The sequence below is a fragment of the Argentina silus genome (genome assembly GCF_951799395.1).
Source record: "Argentina silus genome assembly, chromosome: 4".
In the NCBI taxonomy this organism is placed as follows: domain Eukaryota; kingdom Metazoa; phylum Chordata; class Actinopteri; order Argentiniformes; family Argentinidae; genus Argentina; species Argentina silus.
This window is the reverse complement of record NC_139658.1, coordinates 16,082,597-16,109,164: the sequence shown is the minus strand read 5'-3', so window position 1 is coordinate 16,109,164 and position 26,568 is coordinate 16,082,597. Positions and strand designations below refer to the sequence as shown.

At 42.8% G+C, this 26,568-nt stretch overlaps 1 protein-coding gene across 2 annotated transcripts in view; it reads left to right on the top strand.

Moving 5' to 3' along the window:
- mmp24 (matrix metallopeptidase 24) overlaps positions 1 to 26,568 on the top strand; it is a gene marked incomplete at both ends in the record, with an annotated part of 184,028 nt that overhangs the window by 148,226 nt on the left and 9,234 nt on the right. For both annotated transcript variants that reach the window (XM_083668017.1, XM_083668016.1), the window contains 2 exons: positions 15,610 to 15,758; positions 17,252 to 17,368. In XM_083668017.1, coding sequence (XP_083524143.1) covers positions 15,682 to 15,758; positions 17,252 to 17,368 — 194 coding nt within the window. The remainder of the gene's footprint in view (positions 1 to 15,609; positions 15,759 to 17,251; positions 17,369 to 26,568) is intronic.

Here is a 26,568-nt window from a genome sequence, read left to right as displayed (position 1 = left end):
TCTACCACTACCAGAGTAGGCTTGGCATTATCACTTTCCTGTCTCAAAAACCAAGTATCTGGTTGATACAGTATGTTCCCTAGTTTGTGTGTCCTGGACTCTGGGGATGTGATGGGGTCTTTTGGGTACATTTGACAGTAATCCATCCAGTTCTGTTGGATATTACCCAGGAACAACATTCTGGGCTCTATTTTAACGGCTTCTTAGTACACAGGTGCTGGCAGGGGTGTGTCTGAAATATTTGTGTTATTTTCAAGGCCAGAATTCTCAGCACATCTGATGGCACTTGACCTGCTTATTATCATGAACACACCTCTATTACTGCTACTCCACCCACCTGAGCGCAGGTGAAACAGCAAGTAATTTCATCTTTTACTGCCACAGCCTAACAATTAACAGTGCCTTCTCCAATAGACTCAATAGAGAATAGCATGCATGCCAAATTAACATGATATCATACTTACATTTACATTACACAACTCATGTTTTTCTATGAGGCTTACTGACAGAAAATAGCTGATAATGTCAGGATCATTATGAGATGATATAAAACGATCACAGCATGCTTTAATCAAAGTAAAACAATTATTCAGCTGGTTCATGTGAAGGTTCAACTCGTTAGCCACAAAATCAGCAGAGTGCACATATCTTTGGTTTACGGACGGAGTCAAGTATGGAATGTTCCAACCATGCGTCCCTAGCAACTACCAGGGTTCCAAAGGATGAAGGGCATAGAAACGTATTCTACCCATAGGAAAACATTGCCTTTTGGCACTCTTTAACAAGCTCAAAAGCAGAAATATTCAGTTCATCATTCAATCCGTCAATTTGGACATACTGTTGGACGGTTGCTCTATGTAGACGATAGGTCCCAATTTGCTTCTGCTAAAGACTGTTGCGCCACGCTAAAACCATGTTTTGGTAAATTCGTTTTCTTTATTTGATCATAAGGTCAGCAGTTGTCACCAGTACATGCTCTATAAATATGTGGAAGTAGGCCTTGTGTATATTCTGCAGGTGCCTCTAAACAAGTCTGATCATGCTTTATGAACACATTATAATGCATTATACTGTATGCTTTGAGTAAAGTGTTACCAATACGTCCATCAGCTGTATTTGCTCCATCACAGATTGATATTAGGTATTTCATGTGTGTTAGTTAACGTGACACTGTCCAGAATTTGAGGGGCAATGTTTTTGACTGACAGATACCTTATCAAATGAAGACAAGACAAAGACAGAACAGCTGATAGGCCGTCAGTAGTCCCCTTGGTATCTGTGTCTTCCTGATACCTGGTTGATTTATTCATGTCCTAAGAGGTCACACATCTGATCTATTGTTCTACATCACACCTACAGCCCTGGTTTCCTAGTCTCTACCAGCCACCTGGTTTAGTCTCTACCAGTCACCTGGTTTAGTCTCTAACAGTCACCTGGTTTCCTAGTCTCTACCAGTCACCCAGTTTCATGGCCTCTACCAGTCACCTGGTTTAGTCTCTACCAGTCACCTGGTTTCATGGTCTAAATCACTCACCTGGTTTAGTCTCTACCAGTCACCTGGTTTCATGGTCTCTACTAGTCAGCTGGTTTAGTCTCTACCAGTCATCTGGTTTAGTCTCTAACAGTCACCTGCTTTCCTAGTCTCTACCAATCAACTGGCTTCCTAGTCTCTTCCAGTCACCTGATTTAGTCTCTGCCAGTCACCTGGTTTAATCTCTACCAGTCACCTGGTTTAGTCTCTACCAGTCACCTGGTTTCATGGTCTCTACCAGTCACCTGGTTTAATTTCTATCAGCCACCTGGTTTATTCTCTACCAGTCACCTTCTTTCCTAGCCTCTACCAGTCACCTGGTTTAGTCTCTACCAGTCAGCTGGTTTCATAGTCCTGGCCAGACACCTGGTTTCATAGTCTCTACCAGTCACCAGGTTTAGTCTCTACCAGTCATCTGGTTTCATGGTCTCTACTAGTCAACTGGTTTCATAGTCTCTACCAGTCACCTGGTTTCCTGGTCTAAATCAGTCACCTGGTTTAATCTCTACCAGTCAGCTGGTTTCATAGTCCTGGCCAGACACCTGGTTTCCTAGTCTCTGACCAGTCATCTGGTTTAATCTCTACCAGTCACCAGGTTTAGTCTCTGACAGTCACCTGATTTTCTAGTCTCTACCAGTCACCTGATTTCATAGTCTCTACCAGTCACCTTGTTTAGTCTCTACCAGTCATCTGGTTTAGTTTTTAACAGTCACCTGCTTTCCTAGTCTCTACCAGTCAACTGGTTTAGTTTTTAACAGTCACCTGCTTTCCTAGTCTCTACCAGTCAACTGGTTTCCTCATCTCTACCAGTCACCTGGTTTCATAGTCCCTGGATGGATGGAAAACATGATTTTTCTGTTCCACTGGTTGCTAACTTCCTCTCCCTAGCACTCATCAACACACATGTATTAAGTATTATTTGAATAGTCTACTTATATTTCTTCTATAGGTAAAATCAGTGAAACTACCCTGTCCATATTCCACAGTGTTTCTTACTAGGCTACATGGTCAAATGAGTGTAAATGTGGATGTAAAATTATGCACAAGGAATAAAGAAGAACATACAAAAGAACCTTACTCTGAGACACAAATTAACGAAACATCAAAACAATGACGTTAGACATCCACTCAAATTGTTTTTTAAAATAGATAATTGTCTAATTATTGGTATAGCCTCATAGTCTGTAATGTTTGCCACTCTCGCCACACATTCACCTACTGTAATTCACTTCTTGACCAAGTTATTTTTATGGACTTGCCATCTGTCACTGTTTCCAATTGAGTAATTATCCTATCAACTTCCACCTAACCTCATAGACAACACAGTATAATGGCTATAGCATAAAATCTGCCTGATATGAAACTCACTTTACCTATTTAGCAACATCTTGTCCCATCTTGGAGGGTAGACACAACAACCATAAACCGGTGAAAGGCACTCAATAAATTTCCTCAGTGCATTGTCTCTGCAGAAATCCTGGTATCTCTCCTGGTATATGTAGTCCGGCTGTATAATTATGCATGCGCTTTGAATTTATGGTGACTTTGTGTGAGTTAAATAAGGTAGGCTAAAGGTTTCCATGTGACAACCTGTTTGGTTAATGTGGTATTTTATTCTTTGCTAATCTGATGCAGCACATGTGTTTTTTGTGGAATTGCTTTAGTACTTTTAGTGCTGACATTGGGGGAAACATTTTTTAATTTCCTGGGCCTCTTGGGGGAGGGGGAGGGGGTGAAGACTGTTTTCTTCATAACATTTCGCACAGCTATGTGGTCCATGGAATTATGAACTCTGCTGCACTGTAGATAGCGATATCACATATCTGATCTAATGTGTTGTCTGCTTAAACACATGTCAGACATATTGGAGATCAGTCACATAGTTAAGAATATAACAGCCATTGTACTAAGTACTAGCTAGTCTGGGTTGTTGGGAAGTTGTCTGGAGTCTGGGTTGTTGGGAAGCCAGTGGTACTGCAGCAGTTGTGTAATACTTGGCCTATATAGGCACTCTACTCTCGGTGTAAGATATTTATTTGATGCTGTCAATTTGAAGATGATGTGTCCACCAACCAAACTGTACTGTATTGTACTGTACATTTTAAGTACTGAACATTTTAAAGGAAATATCTGCAGGATGTGGGTTTTCTACAATACAATGTGGAATTGTCAATAGTCTTTGCTTTCAAAGTAAATCTCACCCCTATTTTCTTGAAGTATGGTGAAGGCTTGTTTATCAGTGTTTAGGTACTGTAGCACCCGTAAGTTATAATTTGTGGTACTTGCCTTAATGAGATGCTACAGGATTTGTGAATATGACAGAAATGTTGTCAAGAAATGACCTGATCTCCCCGGTCCCTGGAGCAAAAATTGATTTTGCAAAAGTTTGTTGGCCTTAAACTGAGGACTGTGTGGTCAAATGAGATAAGAAATCAAATAACATTATATCATGAACCATACAGTCAACACTTCCATCCAAAATTAAAGAATTTGTGACACAAATCACCAGCCTGTGTGGGAACAGAAGTGAATGTGGCTGCTAGCCCCTTCTGAAGAGGTCCTGGCAGCTGCAGCCTTATGGGACGCTCTATGGTTTTATAAGTTCCTTTGCATTTTGGACAAACCATCTTACTACACCCATCGAAGAAAACGTTCTATTTAAGAACCCAAAAAAAAACGTTTTTGTGTAATGTAGAGCCCTTTTTTGTTCTATGTAGGTTCTTTATGGCACCAGTGAGGGTTTCTTGTCCACAGGGACAGCCAAAGAACACTTTGTTCTAAGAGTGTACTGTAGGTGTTGAAAGAGGGTTTTGGAAGGACATATCTTCTGTCGATAGACCTTTAGGACACACAATTCTTGGTATGAGGTATGAAGATTCACAGTACTCATAACCTCCTTTTAATGTACAGAGCTGCTTTGTCTATTCATTATAATACAAAATGTCAATGACAACCACAGATGATATATATACACACATACTGTACATATACACATATATATCTATATAGATACAGTTGTGTTCAAAATAATAGCAGTGTGATTAAAAAAGTGAGTAAAGATCAAAATAACTTTTATTTCCATACACGCAAATGCATTGGGAACACTGCACATTCTATTCCAAATCAAAACATGAAGAAAAATTTATAAAATTTGTTATTACTTTACAGAAAGTGAAGAAAAAGGAATATTAGGCTGTTCAAAAAAATAGCAGTGTCTGCATTTTTCTTTACAAACTCAAACATTTACTGTATAAACTGAAAAATGCCTGAAGATTTAGCTTTCCTGTGAATCACTGAACTAATATTTAGTTGTATAACCTCTGTTTCTGAGAACTGCTGCACATCTGTGTTACATGGAGTCGACCAACTTCTGGCACCTGTGAACAGGTATTCCAGCCCAGGACGATTGGACTACATTCCACAATTCCTCTGCATTTCTTGGTTTTGCCTCAGAAACAGCATTTTTGATGTCACCCCACAAGTTTTCTATTGGATTAAGGTCCAGGGATTGGGCTGGCCACTCCAACGTTAATCTTGTTGGTCTGGAACCAAGATGCTGCTCGCTTACTGGTGTGTTTGGGGTCATTGTCTTGTTGAAACACCCATTTCAAGGGCATTTCCCCTTTCAGCAACATGACCTCTTCAAGTATTTTGATGTATCCAAACTGATCCATGATCCCTGGTATGCGATAAATAGGCCCGACACCATAGTATGAGAAACATCCCCATATCATGATGCTTGCGCCACCATGCTTCACTGTCTTCACAGTGTACTGTGGCTTGAATTCAGTGTTTGGGGGTCGTCTGACAAACTGTCTGCAGCCCCTAGACCCAAAAAGAACAATCTTGCTTTCATCAGTCCAAAAAATGTTGCGCCATTTCTCTTTAGGCCAGTGAATGTGTTCTTTGGCAAATTGTAACCTCTTCAGCACGTCGTTTTTTCAACAATGGGACTTTGCGGGGGCTTCTTGCCGATAGCTTGGCTTCACATAGGCGTCTTCTAATTGTTACAGTACTCACAGGTAACTTTAGACCTTCTTTGATCACCCTGGAGCTGATCATTGGCTGAGTCTTTGCCATTTTGGCTATTCTTCGATCCATTCGAATGGTAGTTTTCCGTTTTCTTCCACGTCTTTCTGGTTTTGGTTGCCATTTTAAAGCATTTGAAATCATTTTAGCTGAGCAGCCTATCATTTTCCGCACTTCTTTATATGTTTTCCCCTCTCCAATCAACTTTTTAATCAAAGTACGCTGTTCTTCTGAACAATGTCTGGAACGACCCATTTTACTCAGATTTTCAGAGAGAAATACACTATAACCAGCATGTACAACATTTGCTGCCTTCGTCCTTAAATAAGGGCCACCTGTGTGACACCTGTTTTTTCACAGAATGAATTACCTCACTAATTGAACTCCACACTGCTATTATTTTGAACACGCCCCTTTCAATTAATGATTCAATTACACAGAATCAGCAGCATGCATGTCATGACTGTTGGGTCTGTTGGTTTTCTATTACTCTACTACACCTACTAGTAAATTATTTGCCATGTAGAAATATAATTTATACCAAAAACAGTGATTGATCTGGTTAGTGATGTTGGACTGCTATTATTTTGAACACAACTGTATATAGATATATGTATAGATATATACACACACGTGTGTATATATACATACAGTGCCTTGCGTAAGTAATGGTTTGTTGGTTGGATGGATGGATGAATTGATAGATAATAGATAGTTAGTGTAGATAGATAGATATATGAGAGAAGGTTAGATGAGAGGTAAGATAGATGAGAGAAGGTTAAATAGATAGATAGACAGGTTTGCAATCAAACAATTACTATGACGTTAAAATAGAGATAGTCAGCTTTTATTTGATGGTATTTGTGTACATATTGGTTTCACCATTCATAAATGACACCACTTTTTATCCATAGTCCCCCTATTTCAGGGTACTCAAAAGTAATGGGACAGATTTATCAAATGTCCAAATTAAGCACTCATGTTTAGTATTTGGTCAGCAATCCTTTGCATGCAATAATTGCCTGAAGTCTGAAACCCATTGACCTCTCTGGTGATGCTCTGTCAGGCCTGTACTGCAGCCATCTTTTGTTTTGAGGTATTTTTGCCTCAATAAGGTTTTGAGGTATTTTTGCAGTCAATAACTTTACACTTTTTGGCCCTGAAAAACTCTCTAGTTGCTATGGCAGTATGTTTTGCATCTCTGTCTTATTCTATGATGAAGCGCCATCCAATGAATCTGGAGGCATTTGCTTGTACTTGAGTAGACAAGATGTTTCGGTACACTTCAGAATACATTCTGCTGCTGCCATCAGCAGTTACATCATCAATTAAGACAGTCGTCACTGTCCAACCGTCTCACTTATATTGTACTGTCACTTATTGTCTTGTCTCACTTGTCTTGTACTGTGTCACTTATTGTCTTGTCCTACCTCATTGCACTACTGCGTATTTGTATTATTGTATTATTTGTATTGTATGCTGCATTGTCAAGGAACCGAGCCCAAGAATTTTACTCCCTGCACTTGTGTATGAGACGTAACAAATAAACTTGAACTTGAACTTGAACTTAAGAAAAGTTAGCCAGTTCCAGTGGCAGCTTTTTTCTCTTTTCATGTGCAATCATTCTGGTACATAATATTTGTGTTATCTGTCCACAAGACCTTTTTCCAGACCTGCAGGCTTTTTAGGTACTTTTTTGCAATCTGTAAGTGATCCTTTTGAGGATAACTAGTGGTTTGCACCTTGCAGTGAAGCATCTGTAGTTTGGCTGGTGACGTATCTGTGGATGGTAGTCTCTGACACATTCACACATACCTCCTGGAGAGTGTTCTGATCAGTAGGACAGTTGTTGACAGTTTTATTTTATTTTCAATGATATTCCAAACAGTTGATTTTGGCAAGCCTAATGTTTTGGCTATGTTTCTGGGGTTTTTCTGATTTGTCAGCCTAATAAAAGCTTCCTTGACTCTCATTGATACCATTTTGGTCCTCATGTTGACAGACATCAATAGCAAACTTCAAAGGAGAATGCAAAGCCTCAATACGAAGAATCAATACTAGACATTGACAGCTCTCTTATGCCTGCACACATTTTGTGACGGAACACACCTGACTTACCAGAAACACCTGTCAAATTGTCCCATTACTTTTGGGTACCCTGAAATAGGGGGACTATTATTTGCTATTATTTGATTTCACATCCAAGCTTGTTGGAGTGTAGAGCCAAAAGAAGAAAACATTTCCCATTACTAAAGCAGGGCACTGTATATGCCATACTGGAGGTGCCTCAACAGAAAGCCTGATTTGTCCTGAATATGTCTCTTCAAGGGAGGGGGGCAGGTGCGCAGGCAGGCAGGGATGCAGGCAGCACAGAGAACTGAAACACAATGTGGCTGCCTCCTTAAAACGCTGAACAGTTCTGTCAGGTAACATTCAACTGTGGCTTCATGATCGTCCCACTGTGATTTGGGAAGCCAATAACAACCTACTTTTGAGGGAGGGCTTGTTTTATTTTGCCCTGTGTGACCTCTTGGTCCCGTCTCCCAAGTCAAAAAGTCAGACAACTTCACACCAATGTGTGCCAGACCAACCACCCTAACAAAACACATGAACATGAGCACAGATGTAACACTGTTAGAATATCTATCTATCCATCTATCTATCTATCTATCTATATCTCTAACATTCTATACACTAACCAACCAACCAAACCATCTATTTATCTGCTACCATAATAAGGTAACTTTCTTTCAACTACCCAGCAAATCTATCTATCTATTGAAACATCTTTAGAGCACTACCAAAATAAGGCTTTGTAAGCCCACAAAGTTTCTTCTGGAACTTATTTTTCTAGTTGATATTGTTGTTTTGTATGGTGATGCTATAGTATCTCCTGTTCCTGCTGTGGAGTGCTTGTTAAGGTTGGGCGGTATAACGGTAATACGGTATCCCGCGGGATTTGAAAATGCGGTATGATTTTCAATACCGTCATAAAATTGCTGCTCCATTAAAGCTGCCAAATTAAGCGCTGTTTGTCAATTCACAATGTGTAACAGCGCCGCTGCCAGCGTGGTCGGAGAAAGAATTACAAGTGTAACTATTAGGGTGCTGCACATGACCTCTTCCACCTAAGAAAAAAAAGATGACTAGCACTAATGACTTGGTCCCTAAAAAAATGCATTTCAAGCATTTCGGGTTCCGACCCAATGATAAAGGAGAGCCTGCAGATTTGGAGAGGCTATTTGCAAGATTTGATGAAAAAGATAACCGCCAGAGATGGGAACACTAATGGGAACTCATCTACACTCACACCTCAAACTGAAACACCCATTAAGAGTTGCACGGATGGGATATCTGTCTGTATCAAGCGCAGCTGTCGGGTTCAAACAGCTATTCGCTGACATGACGCCATACCTGTCGTTAACCATCCACTTTGTCACACCGACAGGAAACTACAGTCAAAATGCCTACAGACTAGCTTTTTCCAGAAAACCACACGGTTGATGCACTCCGCGTGGCACTTGGATGCGAATAAACTCTCGGCCATAACGACTGACAATGCAGCTAACATTGCAGCCGCCACCAGGGCCCTGAATTGGCCATGGCTCAAATGTTTTGGCCACAACCTCAATCTGGCTGTGACAAACGCAGTGCAGGACCAGAAGCAACGGACAGACCGGGCCCTCAGAGTCTACCATGCAATTAGGACTCCCAGAGCATAGACTCATAACAGTAACTAAACCAATATTTTATAAACAAATGGTATGACATAGGACATGAGACAAGTTATATTATTATGAATGCAGTGTGTGATGCTTCTTATTAAGCTACTGTATCATATTATGCTATTCATTTGTTTAGTTTAGTTAATAATTCTGTTTTTCAAAATAGATTAAATATATGGAGCAAAGACGGCTCCTGCCAGCCCAATGCGACGTTCTTTTGTTTTATTTTTCGCAGTGATACCGTATATCCCGGTAAGGACGGTATAAAGGTATGAACAAATGTATACTACCCAACCCTAGTGCTTGTCTCGCCATTATTACTGTAGCTGCCTTCCTTTTGTTTTCAGTACCATCGGATTTTTCTACTTCAGCTCTGGCAGCCTGCTCTCCCCTCCCCCATCATCTTCACTCTCCACTCTTCTCTCTCTCTCTGCCTCTTCTCCCCTCCTCCCTTTCTCTGAAGTGTGATGGTGGTTGTTTGTGTGTTGTGCAGCAAGACGTGTGTGTGTTTCTGTTGAGCAGGGAGACATGGGTGTCATTGCTGGGTATTGGGACGGGTGGCCTTACATCATCTATATACTGGCATGTATTGATCCTTCTTGGCTGTACACAGGTCCCCCTGATACACACACACACTCACACACACCAGGTCTCCCTCTACGCTCTATGCACACACAACACAGGGCCAGACTTGTGGTCCTCCTTTCCTGTGATATGTGAGATGACAGCCGTGATGTCATGGTGCTATGTTCATAGATCCCACCTGTTCCCCCGTCCTCTCACATGACAGATCAGACCAATCATCATCCTCCCTCCCTGTGGACCTTTGGCCTGCACTCAGACTGGGTTCAGACCCAGGTTGTCTATGTTAGCCCACCGAGCTAAAGCTGTGACATTTGCTCATACTTCAGGTCTTAGGCAAGGTTGGTCGCCGTTCAGACCGATGAAATGTACAAAAACCAGATTATGCACACTATCTGTAAAAAGTTGTATGTTTGACTTACGCAAAAACAGACAGACAAATAACAGATGATTGTCCATTGTCTACAAAAATTGTGCCTAAGCGGGCCCTTACTCATCATACAAACATGGTTCAGTAAACTACTACTGTTACACCTCACACCCCTTTTACCTACTCCTTCTCCTTGCATACCCATCTTAGTCACAGCACCAATGTAACCAACTGGTACCAACCTGCATGTGTAGACAAATGTAGGTTTGTCTGTTCTGTTTTCCCTCTGTCTTTATAGGGCGACATCACCACTCCCATTTGCTGCACCTGCTGCCAATCCTCCTAATCACCTGCCATCCCAGTCCGGCCCCAATCAACTCCCTTCATTTAGTATTTAAGCTGTGTGTCTCATGCCAGTCGCTCTCTTCCTGAGCTCATGCTTTGTTCTACACTTTGATGTGTGTATCCCCACTGACACTTGTTTCCCCCTACCTTGATTGTGTTTTGTGTGGTAGTTGTTTGTATGGTCCAGGCCCTGGGGCAGGTAAGACAGAGGCCTCTATACTCTCACACGTAGGTGGAACTATTGTCTAGACACACTAGGAAAGGGGTGGTTGCCAACCATGTACATTTTGATGTCCTTTGGGTAGAGTAGTTTACTTAGTCAGGGAGGCAGTATTTTGAGTTATGGATGTTTAGTTAGGGTCAGTTAGTAGCCTCTCCTAACCTTCCTAGATTTTTGTTACTTTCTTTTCTTTGGCAACATCCGTGTCCCCTTGGCCTGTGGGCTGCTAGTGTTGTGTGTGTCTGTTGTGTTGTGTGTACACCCCCCCCCCCCTATTGTTTACAATATAGCACTATTTCAGTTCACTCCATCCTTGTCTGGTCTCCTTTATTTCGCACCAACGCGCTCAAGATTCCTGCCTTTAGTTGGTCAAATCTGTTACGCACTTCCCTTTACCCTAGACACAACTGAGTCGTAACAGCATGCCACAAGACCGTGTTAACCAGCTGAGCTAAAACCTAGGTATTAGCTCTGGGAGCCAACATACATTTTCAGGTCTCAGTCAAGGTTACTAATCTGTCGGTCTGACCCAATGGTTTCTCTATGGGAGTCTTCAGCATTTCAGGTGTGCTTGATTTTGATTGTGAGTTTGCTTATATTTTTGTGCGTGACAGCACGTCATCTGCTGCCAATAGGCCGAAATACAAATAGCTGATTAGAACAATAAAAATAGCATGCATTATTTTTAAATATCAGAACCGAAAAACGTATTATTATTTTTACATTTCTAGCATTGGAATTGCATTGACAGTCAAATTCATTGTCATTTTAAGAATTCTGACATTGCCAGTGTGAGGATATTTCCATGTTTTTGAGATAAATTGGCTAATTATGCTTCATTTAATGTGTTTACATGTGCTGTGCTTTACCACACATTTCAAAACAAGAAAGTAAAGGGGGAAAACGTCAAAAGTAAACTATGCAAATTGTAAAGTTAGAAGACATTAGGTGTAGTCATGACAGCAAAGCATTTAGCCTACCTACCCAACAGAGATGTCACCTTTCAAACAGCGATATTAGTCCATTATTACAAAGCAAAGAACATCTCCTAACATCTCCTAACATCACTTCAAAGACTTCATCACTTCATCGCTTTAGCTGATTGTCAATCAAGGTGTGAATTACATAATTACAAAGGTGAGAATTAGCCTACATCCTTTTCATAGTGATTAAAAGTTGCTTGTTTGTATTAATGAGCGACTGAAAAGCGCTCACAATGGAATGGAATTATAGTAGAGAGAAACATTTCAGTTAAGCTTAGTTTAAGTTTAGTGCAGTTTTCACCTTTTACTTTTTGACTGATTTTACATAATGTTCATTTTTTATTTTTCCATGGAGAGCTGTTTTTTACACTTTGCACTTATGATGCATAATTACACAATATATAATAATAAAAAAAAACATAGAAACATAGAAAAAAACCCAGAGAAAATTACAGCAGTTATACATTATGGTGTGTATCATAATAATGTGTCTATCGAAATAAACCGTCTATTTTGCTGGTTTTTGCTAACGCACGATCGACCTGACCCCTAGTGGAAAGTGAGGTGACTACTGCAAGTAGTGCAATTGAGTTCAAGGTCCAACTTGACAGATCCGGACAGCGCAATCACGTAAAAGCAGGTGTGAGTCGAAATTCTGTATGTGCGTCTGTTGGGTTTAGACAGCATGACTATCAGAGCAATAGCCCCTCAGAACCAGCATGCTGAAGCAAGTAGTCTGAACTTTGTTAGTGTATACCTCCCACCATAGTATTTCTGGTGATGTTCTATTGTTGTGCAGGAGATGCCTTTGAATCAACTGTGATCCAGCTTAGGGCTGGGAGGGTGCTAAACCCATGTTTATGGTCTATAATTTGATCACGTCCATGGCTTTTCCTAGGCTTATTGTTCATTTTCTCCAGGGCTTTCTTGTAATCAAATTGAAAAGGAGTTGCAGTTGTGTTGCACAGGACTGAATATCATTACCCTCTATCTACGAATCTACCTTTTCATTCAGGGGCTGATAAGGGAATTCTTTCTGCAAGAATGAACAAATACTGCATATGCCAACTCTTTCATTTTCAATACAAATTGAATGACATCAACCCTCTTGAGCAAATATTCAATAATGTTATTCATTAATCTGCTACTCGACACCTGCTATCCATATTTACTTTATTTTCTCACACGATTTTGCATAAATATGGAGTGGCTTGTCTCGCTACCTGCTCATATTCAGGCAGAAATGGTCAATTGTTTAGCAAGTGAAGCTTGGGTCTATTTTTACTCAGGCACCAGGGACAGCTAAGCCCACTGAAGCCTGTCCAAATGGCTCACTGTCTGTCCTGCTTGATACAGAGGGATAAGGAAGCCATCGTCTTGGTTTGTGATGCTTCATTTTACTGAGTCTGCCTCTGTGTTGTGCTTTAATGATGCTGTAGTAATTGTTGTATAATAGCACTGGTGAATTATTTAATTTGAGTCATCTCCCCAGAGCAGCAAGCAGCTGCTTCATTCGGCAAGTGTTCTACATATACACGTGCACACATGCACCCACCCACCCCCTCCCCCCCCCCCCCCCCCCCCACACACACACACACACACACACACAGTATTCTGGAGTTAGAAACTTATCAGAGAGAGGTTGTACATTGCTCTGGAGGATGTTGGTATGTGAGCTTCCGTAGTACAGAGCCAGAATGGCTGTATAGGACCCATACTAGAACAAGTGTGCTCTATAAATTAAAACAAAGAGCGGTACATCAAAGAAAATATGAATAATTAGCTAAACAACCTAATGTACTGAGGGAATTTACCACTGGCAAATACTTGACTAGCATTAATGAAGCCTAAAAACACATTTACATGCAAAATGATCCACACTTTGGAACCCCGATTGACATACTTCCTTTCAGTGTGCTCATACATGAGGAGTAGAATGTCAAGCTTGTTTATAGAACTTTGTAGACGTGTAGACGTGTGGAGAAATCGAACAAATGTTGCACACCCACAGTTAATTTCACACCTCACACTTCACACAGTCTGTACAGAAGGATACGTTCTTACCCAGCGAACCAGTGAGTCTGTACAGAAGGATAGGTTTCTACCCAGTGAACCATTGAGTCTGTACAGAACGTTTCTACCCACTGGACCATTGCAGCCCTAGTGAAACCATGTGTTGGTTCAGTTTAATCATTTAAAGAAAGCAGACATGCTTATGTGTAAAACATGTTTGCACAAAAGCATTACCTGTTGCATTACCAGTATTTTACTGTTACTGTTTTCTGTATAAACTGAGCTGGTACAGGGCATACGATAAAACTTGTATCTATAACAGTCCTAGTTGTGTTACTAGAATGTAAATGGCGCAGGTTAAATGCCAGTAAAGTCATTTCCACTCTATCCTTGTATCCTTTACCTGCATTGCACTGATGTGTGTTAATTGATTTCCTGGGTAAAACATAGTAAATGAAGGTCTGTGTTAACAGGGGTTAAGACAATGAATACCGATCTGTTTAGGAATGAGGCTTGAGTTACAATTTGAGGACTGGGTCCTTAAAGCCTTGTAGCTGCTGTGTTTTTGGCTGCCCCGGGCTAAGTACCAATTGTGTAGTATTGTGGTGTGCTGGATCCAGCCTGTGCAATTACCTTCTAGTTAAATATGTATGACCTAGATGGACCCTGTGCCACTAGCTCCACGGAGGAGGACCTTTTAGAGTGTGGCACATTCTTAAAGAGGAGGAGGACCTTTTAGAGTGTGACACGTTCTTAAAGAGGAGGGGTACCTTTTAGAGTGTGGCGCGTTCTTAAAGAGGAGGAGGACCTTTTAGAGCTTTGCACAGCATTTAAAGGGGCCTCCTGTGTCTGTACTGTGCTCTCCCTTACTGCTACAGGAACAAGTCAGAGACATACAGCAGTTATGAACCCCAAATCAACCCTACCTCCTACCTCCTAGAGACACTTGTGTAGATCTGAGAGGATTTAATAAGCAGAAGCAAGATTCATAAAAGATTGGATCTGGTCAATCAGAGGGCAAGGTGGAGCTGTTGACACATTGCTTTAACCAATCCTCTCAGATGTACACAAGTTTCTAGAGAATCACCATGGAGCTAAATCACCATCAAAACTCTGTCATCAGCCTGTAGCACATGATTTGTCCCATCCTTGAAACCCTGATACCTCCCTGAATTTGCCAACCAGCATCCTTTCACAAACTTGAACCCATGTGTGGATCGCGACTCTTCGGATTCTGTCAAATGCTGTGATACTGTGATTGGTTAGGGACAATCCAATTCTTGTTGCATTACACCCACAACTGATCTCCAAGATGGCAGATCCAGACTGAGTTATATGGAGTGAACGATGCAGATACGTAATGCAATTCTGAGAAATAATCAATTCTGGATGAGTCGCCAGGCAAGCACATGATGTGCACATGTTTACTATGATTTGTGATTGCGAACATGATTAGCAAACAGGTACTGAAGCTTGATTTGTGAATATACACAACAAGATCCACAAACATGCAACGTGATTTGTGAATAAACACAACAAGATTTGCTAAATTGTATGATGCATTGTGAATGGTGAATCTTAAATACATTTGCAGATGCCCAGTCAGCACACTCAAGAGTTTTGACAGTGTTTTATAAATCCCTTACACATGTTCACATCATGAATGCTCACATTATGTAGTTTTGACAGTGATTTAGCTCCATAATAGGGCCTACAGGTTCATTTGGAATTAAGGGAGAGACTAGAAACAGGTTTGCCAGAGGATGTGTATTGTTTGGGTAGAAGTAATGCTGTAGCCTCTTTCTCTGCAGACGTGGCTGAAGAACTATGGCTACCTTCTACCCCACGACATCCGGACATCTGACCTGCGGTCTGAGAAAGCCATGCAGTCGGCGGTCGCTGCCATGCAGCGGTTCTACGGTATTCCAGTGACTGGGATCCTTGACCAGACCACCATTGAGTGAGTAACGTTACCGCTTCCTGATAATGAATAACTATCTGTGTAGCATTTTTCGTACAGTACATTGCAGACAAAGTACTTTACAGAATAGCACTCATGAATAAAAAGCTACAAAACATGACTTTTTCCAGACCTCTGCAGGCTATTTAGGTACTGTTTAGCAAACTGTAACCTGACCATCCTTTTTGAGGATAACTAGTGGTTTGCATCTTGCAGTGAAGCCTATGTAGTTCGGCTGGTGACGTATTCTGCAGATGGTAGTCTCTGAGACATTCCCAACTACCTCCTGGAGTGTTCCTGATCTGTGGGACAGTTGTTTTGGGGTTTTTCTTAATTATGGTGAGCAATCTTTGGTCATCCACTGTAGAAGTCTTCCTTGGCCTACCAGAACGTTTGCTATTGCTGAGCTCACCAGTTCTTTTGTTTCTTTTTAATGATGTTCCAAACTGTTGATTTTGGCAAGCCTAAGGTTTTGGCTATGTTTCTGATTTTTTTTTCTTCTGATTGTTCAGACTAATAATGGCTTCCTTGACTTTCATTGACGTCTCTTTGGTCCTCATGTTGACAGGCACCAATAGCAACTCCAAAAGCAAATCCAAAGCCTAGAATCAATACAAGACATTGACAGCTCTCTTATGCCTGCAGAAATGACATGATAGAACCTGACTAACCAGAAACACCTGACGAGCCAATTGTCCCATTACTTTTGGTTACCCTGAAATAGACTATACATAAACATTTATGTTTATAATTTATATATATTTATTATAATTTGTCAATGGTGAAACCAATATGTACACAAATACCATCAAATAAAAGCTGAGAATCTCTACTTTAATCTCATAATGGTTGCTAACCCTGCTAACTTCTTGGTGCTGTGGAAATGTAATGAATGGCTCAGCATATATTGCTCCACTACTGGTGCACAGTTCATGTAAGGTATGTGAAATATTAAACAAATATGAAAATTAGGTGAACTGTCCATGTAATGAATATTAAATAGGCATTATGCATGGAGCCCAGACAGTGATGCACTCAATCCGAAGTCAACCCCTACTCACTACCCACAATGCACTGGTGGAGATCTGACAGGGTTACTCAGCCATGTGGTAGTCAGCTCCATGTTCGCCTCTGATTGGCCAGGTGGAATGTTTGCCATCTTGATTACACCTATCCAATCCTCTAGGATCTCCACAAATCTATTGGGGGTAATGAGTAGGGGTAAATTTCAGATGAAGTGCATAGGGGTAGATTTGGCTACGGTTTGATTTGGGATTCAGCGTAGATGTATCTTACTGTGGTTCCATTAGCAATGGTGCATTCTAGGTAATGGTGCATTCTGGGTAATGATGCATTCTGGGTAATGGTGCATTCTAGGTCATGGTGCATTCTGGGTAATGGTGCGTTCTGGGTAATGGTGCATCCTAGGCAATGGTGCATTCTAGGTAATGATGCATTCTAGGTGATGTTGCATTCTGGGTCATTCTCTGCAGGTGGATGAGGAAGCCTAGGTGTGGCGTTCCTGACCATCCCCACATCAGCCGCCGGAGACGGAATAAACGCTACGCATTGACAGGACAGAAGTGGAGGGACAAAAAGATCTCGTACAGGTACAGTCCGTCCGTTTGTCTCCAAGCCTCCTAACACTTAATCTTGATGAAAGCTCTGTCATACACTGAGGGCTGCAATTTGCTTCTGCAAAAAAATGCGCTTCAAGTTTCGAATTTGTAAATGAATATATCTCTACTGTAAATGACGCAAAGTATATAATAATTTAAATTCAGCCATACACTCTTGTGTGTTTTTGTGGCCGCAAAATACTACTCTCACTGGGTGAAGCCTGTGAGATGTGGGGTTTTAAACCTGGTGAGGCTATATGTAGCTCTCTGCCTCCCCTGAGACACATCAACACTATCCACTGTATCTGAACCTGACACACAGTTACTGCATCTCTTTGGCTGCTTTTACACATCACACACACACACACACACACACACACACACATTACTGTACTTCTCTGGCTGCCTTTGCACATCTGTTTATTCATCTCTCATCTCATGTTGGTGCACATCAACCTTGTGGCCTACTACTCTCCCCCTGCTATATTCTGAGTGCTTACGCAACTCAGCAACACTTACTGAAATCCTTCTGAAGACAGGAAGAGAGAGTGAAGCTATCTGTTGTGGAGTGAAGCAGGAGAGAGGGGAAAAGACTGATGCGTGAAGCAGCACCTTTAAATATTAAAAAAATTCTGGCTGCTCTATATTTAGCCTGTCTGGGCTGGTGAATCTGATTTGATCTTTGAGGACTGTCACCTAGCATCAGAGCACTGGGAGAAGGTGCCGGTGCTTACTGCCATTCCTCCAATCAGAGCCAGCTATAAGAAGGAGGCGGGACTTACTGCCATACCTCCAATCAGAGCCAGAGAAACTAAGTGTCTTTCTTCCAGCATTCCACTGTTTCTCTGCCCTCCTTATTTCACTTTTAGTCTTTCTTAATCCTTTGACACATACTTTCAAACGTACGTTTAGAGTGGTCCCTCAAGCGCACTGGTTTGATTAGAACACTTGATTACAAACATCTATTCATGATTGATGCAACAATTATACAATCAGCGTTTAAGATGACCATGCTGTTTTTCCACCGTAACCCTAACCCATTTTGCGCAAATTATAAGTCTTTACAACTGTATTTCCTCAATGTGAGCAGTTTATTTTATTTTTTATGTAGATGATTAGACATTCACAGAAGTAGCAACAGCATAACACTGTTCTCATCCAAATCGTGAAATGGAGGCTAAGGCTACGTTATTTCTAACTCTTTCTGGGGAAAGAGTGATTTTACAAGCGGTCTAATTGGGCCAACTCTCAACTGACAGAAACCATAATATAAATGAGCTTATAGCGATAATTTACAATTGATCACATTAAGGGTGAGGTCACTAATGATCAAAGTAATTGACTAAACCACTTTCCAAAAGTTCAGATGGTGGCTATTGACTTGTTTGTGGGCGCTGAGATGTTTTTCCACATCCAACCAAAGATGAAACGAGACGACAAGATGGGTCACTCCCATCATCCACTTTTCAAGTTTACGGAAAGTTTTCTTATGGGTTTCCCGACATACGAGTGAACCATCTACTCAACTAATTTCGCTAAGACATCTTTGGACTGATAGTTATTTACATGGCTGCGCACGTAGACAGTAAATAGCATGATTAGCTTATTATGATCTGTACAACCTTCAAATAAGTATTATACACACACATCATATGTCCATTAATGTATGCAAGAATCTAAATACATGATTTGTCACCAGTATTTGAAAACATGTGAATAACAAAGTAAACAAAGACATTTTTAGAGCCCAACCGATACTGGATTATACCGATGCCAATTTATGCGGAGGAAAATTCACAGATAACCAATATATCTGCCAATACAAAAAATATATATGTTTACAGAATACCTTTTTAGCACAGTTTTCATAGGAATACAATGGCAAAAATATGCTCCTAATGCTGATTAAGCAAAAATCCATATGTCAATAATGACCAGAAATGATCAACATTTATTTATTTTATGTGCACAGTTACTTGCACTATGCCAAATGAGAACAATTGTTCAGTGCACTGCATATTCATATCAGTGATTTGGTGTTCAATCTAACTTGCTGTGACACAGCTTGATCATCTACTGTTTTTATTTTTGTTATACTTGATATTTAATTTACAAAAACATACATACTGCACTTTGTGGTTGCCAACCACTGCAATCTCCAGTAATGGTTTATCCCAGCCATCCCCCTTCCCAAGAAAATGTTTATAAAAGTGGTCAATTCCTGCATAGGGCAGTCAGTCCATGCTGACATGGTTGATTGGAACTACATACCCAAGCTGCTTGTGACAAAAGTAAGCTAGAACGTCTGAAATGCATGGATACAAGCTAGCCATGTTAACTGGTGAAATAAATTATTGGTAAATAATATTTTACTGTGTGACTCCTTATGCCGAATAACTCCTGTTCGGTTAACATCATTTTTGTAACATCTCGTCCGGTTTCTTAGTTTATGTTTGTCTTCGTTTCATGCGATTCATTTTTTGTTTCCTGTTTGTTTTGTGTTCCTCACCTTGTCTCTCGTTTCAGACACTTCACCACCTGCCCTTGTGTGTTTCCTGTGTGATTGTCGACCCTGCCCTGATTAGCTTCACCTGTTCCTCATCAACCTTGCCTGTGTATTTAGTCTGTATGTTCCCCTGTCTCTGTGCCAGTTCTTCTTTGTAGCTTGTGTCAAGCGTTCCAGCGATTTTTCCTAGTGATAAGTATTCCTGTTTTTTTTTTGTTTTTTTTTGTTTTTTTATTATCTCCGAGTGTGTTTTTGACTTTGCCTTTTTGCCTACCCTTTTTCGGATTATTTGCCTGCCTTTTTGAACTGCCTGCCTGTGTACCTAACCCTGCTTTGCCTTCCTGGATTATTCTGCCTACCCATTGACTGCCTTCCTGTGTACCGAACCTTTCTGAAAGTAAAGACTTTTCTATTGGATTTTTTTCTCAGAGTCGTGCGTTTGAGTCCTTTGCCTGAGTACTCCAGCCATTACAGAATGAACTGGCCAAACTATGGACTATCAGCCGACTCAGACTGTATGCGTGCTGCACTTCAAGCTCAGGGGATTCGGATCGGGATTGATGAGCAACTCACCTCAATCTGTCTGGGCTGTTAGAGCAACACAAGGGCTTCCAGGCTTCCATCGGCAGCCAGGTTTGCAAACTGGCTGACCAGATCCAGCAGCTGATGGTTTTCCGGGGACTCCAGTAACTGTCGGTCATTCCAGGTTCAGTGTGTGCGACAGGCATCTTCATTCCGGACAGAACGTTCCAAGGTTGCCGACATCATCACCCACCTTACCGGCAGAGCCGAAGCCTGGGCTACGGCCGAGTGGGCCAGGGATTCTCCAGTCTGCCATTCCTTGGAGCTTTTCATTGACACTCTCCACAAGATTTTCGACCACACAACCTCCGGTTGAGAGGCAGCAAGAGCGCTCATGGGTCTGTGCCAGGGCAAGGGGTGGGTTTCCAACTACGCCATCGGCACCGCACCCTGGCAGCACACAGCAGCTGGCACTCCCCCTCCCTGTTTGACGCTTTCCTGTATGGCCAGTTGGCTTCCCCCTGACCTGGATTCTCTTTTTGCTTTGGCCATAAAGATTGACAATAATTTCTAGGAGAGAGATCCAGGGCCCGTCCTGAGGTGGCAGTCCACTGCCAATCGCTCCTCTTCATGGCATCCTCCCCAACGACTCTTCCTGGCGGCCGACTCACCAGCGCCCCCTACTGCTTTGGAGGACCCCATGCAGTTGGGGAGAGCCAGGCTCACTCCCGAAGAGCGCCAGCGCCATCTACGGGAGGGCAGATGCATCTATTGTTCTCAGCTGGGTCATTTCATCACTGTCCTGTAAGACCAGGCTCATCAGTGAAGAAGAGGGCACTGGTGAGCCGAACCATTTCTTCTGCCAGTCCCTCTTGAATTCTCACTCCTGCACGGCTAATTACTCCATCCCAGACTCTCAATCACCTTTTATTTTGTTGATTGGAGGTTAGCCAAAAGACTTGGACTTAACATTGTTCCTCTGCCCAAACCATTAGAAGCCAATGCTTTAGATGGTCGCCTGTTGAGTCACTCACCGTACTCAACCCATTCAACTAATCATCGCCAATAACCACACTGAATTCCTGAGTTTCCATCTTTTCAACTCACCTTTACATCCTCTCATTATCTTTGGCTCTCTAAGCATAACCCTCACGTAAACTGATCCACTGGGGAGGTTACGGGTTGGGGCAAGGGATGCTCAAACTCCTGCCTTCCATCAGTTCCTGCTCTGGTGTCTCCTCGACCTCTGGACTCTGCATCTGTGTCTCCTGAGTCTCCAGCGTCTCCTGTCTCCTCACATCTTCTGGCTTCATCGGACTTCCATCTTTTCAGTGTTCCCTCCTGTTACCTTGACCTCTGCCTCCTCATCGGCCTCCTCAGCACTACAACTGCTGTATAGACTTGCTCCCAGGAACTTTACCTCCCAGAAGGCAAATCTATTCATTGGCCCCTGCTATGGGATGCTATGAAGAAGGACATTGACTCTTCCCTTGCTGCCGGTATCATTCGCCCATCATCTTCTCCTGCTGGGGCTGGTTTCTTTTATCAATAAGAACATTTGCTTCATCCCTGCATCGATTACCGAGGTCTGAATGACATCACCATCAAGAATAGGTACCTCTTATCTTGTCAGCATTTGAACTTTTGCAAGGGGCTAAGATCTTTACCAAACTAGATATTCGAAATGCTTATCATTTGGTAAGGATAAGGGAGGGGGACCAGTGGAAAATGGCCTTCAACACTCCTAGAGGTCACTACGAGTATGTGGTAATGCCTTTTGCTCCAGCTGTGTTCCAGGCTCTGGTGAATGACATTCTCAGAGACATGCTGAATCAGTTTGTCTTCGTCTACCTGGATGATATCCTCATCTTCTCCCCTGATGAGAAGTCGCACGTCCACCAAGTTCTTCAGTGCCTCCTCGATAACCAGCTCTTCGTTAAAGCGGAGAAATGTGAGTTCCATGCCTCCACCGTTGCATTCCTGTGATTCATCGTCTCTGAGGACAACATCCAAATGGATCCTATTAAGGTCAGTGTAGTTGCTGAGTGGCCCACACCTACTAGTCATTTTCTGGGGTTTGCAAACTTCTACAGATGTTTTATTAGAAACTTTAGAACTGTTGCTGCCCCGCTCCATGCCCTCACCTCCTCTAATGTCAAGTTTCAGTGGTCTCCCCAGGCTGAGCAGGCTTTCCGGAGGTTGAGGGAGAGCTTCTTCTCGGCACCCATCCTCACTCACCCGGATTCTCGTCAGCAGTTTATTGTGGAAGTGGATGCCTCGGACGTCGGGGCTGTCCTTTCCTAGTGGTCGCAAGGGGATAACAAGCTCCATCCCTGCGCCTTTCTTCCCCAGAAACTCTCTCCTGCTTAGAGGAATTACGATGTGGGAAACAGGGAGCTGTTGGCCATCAAGGTGGCCCTGAAGGAGTGGCACCACTGGTTGGAGGGAACAGAGCACCCTTTCCTGGTTTGGACAGACCATAAAAACTTAGAATACATCTGGGCCGCTAAATGGCTCAACGTCAGGCAAGCCAGGTGGGCATTTTTCTTTAATAGATTTAACTTTTCCCTGTCTTTCCATCCTGGATCCAAAAACATCAAGCCCGATGCTCTGTCTCGCCTGTTTGACCCTGACTCTGCCCCAAGGTCTCCCACCAACATCCTGCCCTCTTCCTGTATGTCACATGGGGCATTGAGGAAGAGGTCAGACAGGCGAGTATTGATGTCCCTGTTCCGGACGGCTGTCCTTCGAACCGGCTGTTTGTCCCTGTCTCCCATCGCTCTCAGGTGATCCATTGGGCTCACACCTCCCTCCTCTCCTGTCACCCTGGAGTACGGCGGACTCTGTTCGTGATCAGGCAATGTTTTTGGTGGCCGTCCATGGAGAGAGGTTGGGGAGTGTGGCTACCTGTCCTGTGTGTGCCTGGAACAAGGTTTCCTGACGCCCGCCCCCTGGTCTCCTGTGCCCGCTCCCTGTGCCTCATCACCCCTGGTCTGACATCTCTCTGGATTTCGTCACAGGGTTACTCCCCTCGAAAGGTAATGCCACCATTCTGATTGTGGTGGACAGATTTTAGAAAATGGTAAATTTCATCCCTCTGCCTAAATTGCCGTCATGGGTTCATGGATTTCCTAGGGATGTGGTGTCAGACCGGGGGCCACAGTTCATCTCCCGGTTCTGGAAGGCGTTCTGCTCGCTTCTTGGCGCCACTGTCAGCCTCTCCTCCGGGTACCATTCCCAGTCCAACGGCCAGAGCGAGCGGCTCAACCAGGAGCTGGAGACCTGCCTTCAATGTCTCGTGTCCCAGAACCCAGCCACTTGGAGTAAGCACCTTCTCTGGGTCGAGTATGCCCATAACACCCTGCAGGAGTCTGCTTTTGGTCTCTCCCCCTTCCAGTGCGCCTACGGGTACCAGTCGCCACTGTTCCTGGACCTGGAGACAGAGGTCAGCGTTCTCTCTGTCCAAGCATTAATTCGGCGGTGTCGCAGCACATGGTGCCAAGCCCAGCAGGTGCTCCTCAGGACCTCGGCCCAGTACAAACCAGGGGCAGACCACCGGTGAACTCCCGCTTCCACTTACCAGCCAGGGCAGAGGGTCTGGCTTTCCACCTGAGACCTCTCCCTGCGGGTTGAATCCCACAAGCTGGCTCCCTGGTTTGTGGGTCCCTTCCCAGTGTCCAAGGTGATTAATCCTGTGGCGGTGCGACTGCAGCTTCCCAGATCCTTGAGTTCACCCCACCTTCCATGTGGCCAGGGTCAAGCCGGTGAAGGAGAGTCCCCTGGTTCCCGCCTCCAGGCCCCCCCCCGGTTCATCGATGGAGGGCCGGTGTACGTGGTTAAGCGGCTCCTGGCTGTTCGTCGTCTGGGGTATAGCCGGCAGTACCTGGTTAACTGGGAGGGGTACGGGCCCTAGAGGTCTTGGGTCCCCACCAGGGACATCGTGGATCCTGACCTCATCCGGGAGTTTCACCGAGCCCATCCTGACCTGCTTGGGACGTCAGGTGCCATCCTGGGGGGGGGGGAGGGGGTGTACTGTAGTGTCTCGTCCGGTTTCTTAGTTTATGTTTGTCTTTGTTTCATGTTTGTTTTGTGTTTCAGACACTTCACCACCTGCCCTTGTGTGTTTCCCACCTGTGTGATTGTCAACCCAGCCCTGATTAGCTTCACCTGTTCTTCATCATCCTTCCCTGTATATTTAGTATGTGTGTTCCCCTGTCTCTGTGCCAGTTCGTCTTTGTACCTTGTGTCCAAGCGTTCCAGCGATTTTTCCTAGTGATAAAAAAAACAGGAATACTTATCTCCAAGTGTGTTTTTGACTTTGCCTTTTTGCCTACCCCTTTTTGGATTATCTGCCTGCCTTTTTGAACTGCCTGCCTGTGTACCTAACCCTGCTTTGCTTACCCTCTTCCTGGATTTCTGCCTACCCATTGACTGCCTACCTGTGTACCGAACCTTTTTGAAAATAAAGACTTTTCTATTGGATTTAAGTTTGTCACCGAGTCGTGTGTTTGAGTCCTTTGCCTGAGTACTCCAGCCATTACAATTTTAGATGGCAACTATGCTAATTGACTGCAGTCCTAAGAGCTAATATTACATTGTAAATTCAGCCACTTCAGTAGGCTCTCCAGTAACAGCAAACACCAATAAAGTTTATTTATTCATAAAAATCCATGTATGCATATATTTTGCTCTGGAAAAACACAGTTACACTGACTTTCTATAATTTCGGAATGTCATTCTGAAGCACATCTTCGGTGCTTTATAGGTAGAATATGTGCAGATACAAATATTTCTGTAAAAAGCCAATATCGGCCAATAATATTGGTGCTCCGATATATCTGGCTCTAGAAATTATCACCACACATACCTTTGTCAGTGATGCTTTATTGATACAAGTGGTGAGTGCCGGTGTCTGGGGCTGAATACATTTGTTGGTTATCCAATACAGGCAAAATTGAAGATAAAGTTAAGCGATACAAACTAGACCAACCTATTTAGCCTACCAAGGCTATGACATCCAAAACGCAGCACACAGGGTAGACATATGGCGCAACAATCAAATTCTAGAACAGCATCTGTGCACTCTGATATTCTGAATGAATTTATAAAGAATGCAGACTCAAAGTTTGAATTTGTCGCATTCACGTTATTAGAGAAACTGGAATTCCCTCTGAGTTTTTTTTTGTTTGTCCTATTATGAATGCAGACTCTAAATGGAATCTGTCACATTACACAATGTTGCCTAGTGTTAGTGGCTACTGTCTTGGCTTGCCAACTATGCTGTATTACAAACACCCATCTGCCGGTAGTTGCCATAGGTCATTTGGCTTAGTTGGCATTTGTCACATTTCACACCATTTATGCAGATTAACAATTACATAGCAGACGAGGCATCATGTGCACATGTGATATGCATGCTCTATTAAAGGGGTGGTTCAGTTTATTTTCATAAATAGGTGAAAATTAATCTTACCCTGACTTGTTAGATGCTAGATCTCAGGTATGTTGAAGTCCAGTCTATTGGAGGGGGAGCTTTAAACCATCGCTTTCATCGCAGGGTTTATAGTGCAAACAATAGGAAATCACTGGTCACTGCTTTTTTGTGATGGCATTGACACAATGGAACAAGCTTGTGTTTGTAGATGTTCTGCTATCTTGATCCTCATTCCCGCCTGTGTCGCTCACTGACTAATTCATATTATGATATTCATTCACACTATTCAGTAGTAATACACAACAACACATGCACAAAGCTCTCTACTGCAACAAACTACCCAGAACTTCGAGGTAACACTTTATTTGGATAGTCCCAAATAGATGGTTTGTAGATGTACTGTCAAAATTTCAACTAACTATGCACCAACCCTAACCCTTACCCTAACCCCTACTCTAACACTTCTGTCCGTTCCTATGTCACACGCTTTCTCTCCGACGGCACTGACATTGGTGAATGAATGACGTCTTGCCATAGAGATTGTTTACGAGTTTGTTTGTTATTGATTTTACACTGTAACTGTGTACACAGTGAAAATGATGTAAATTATGTGACATTGGGTGTTATAGTCTCTTTATGGGCTCTGTAACAACTGTTTCACTCCATCACAGTGGAAGGTGCACAGACAAATTGCATGGACAGTTATTGCTCAGTTCTCTAATAAAGCTA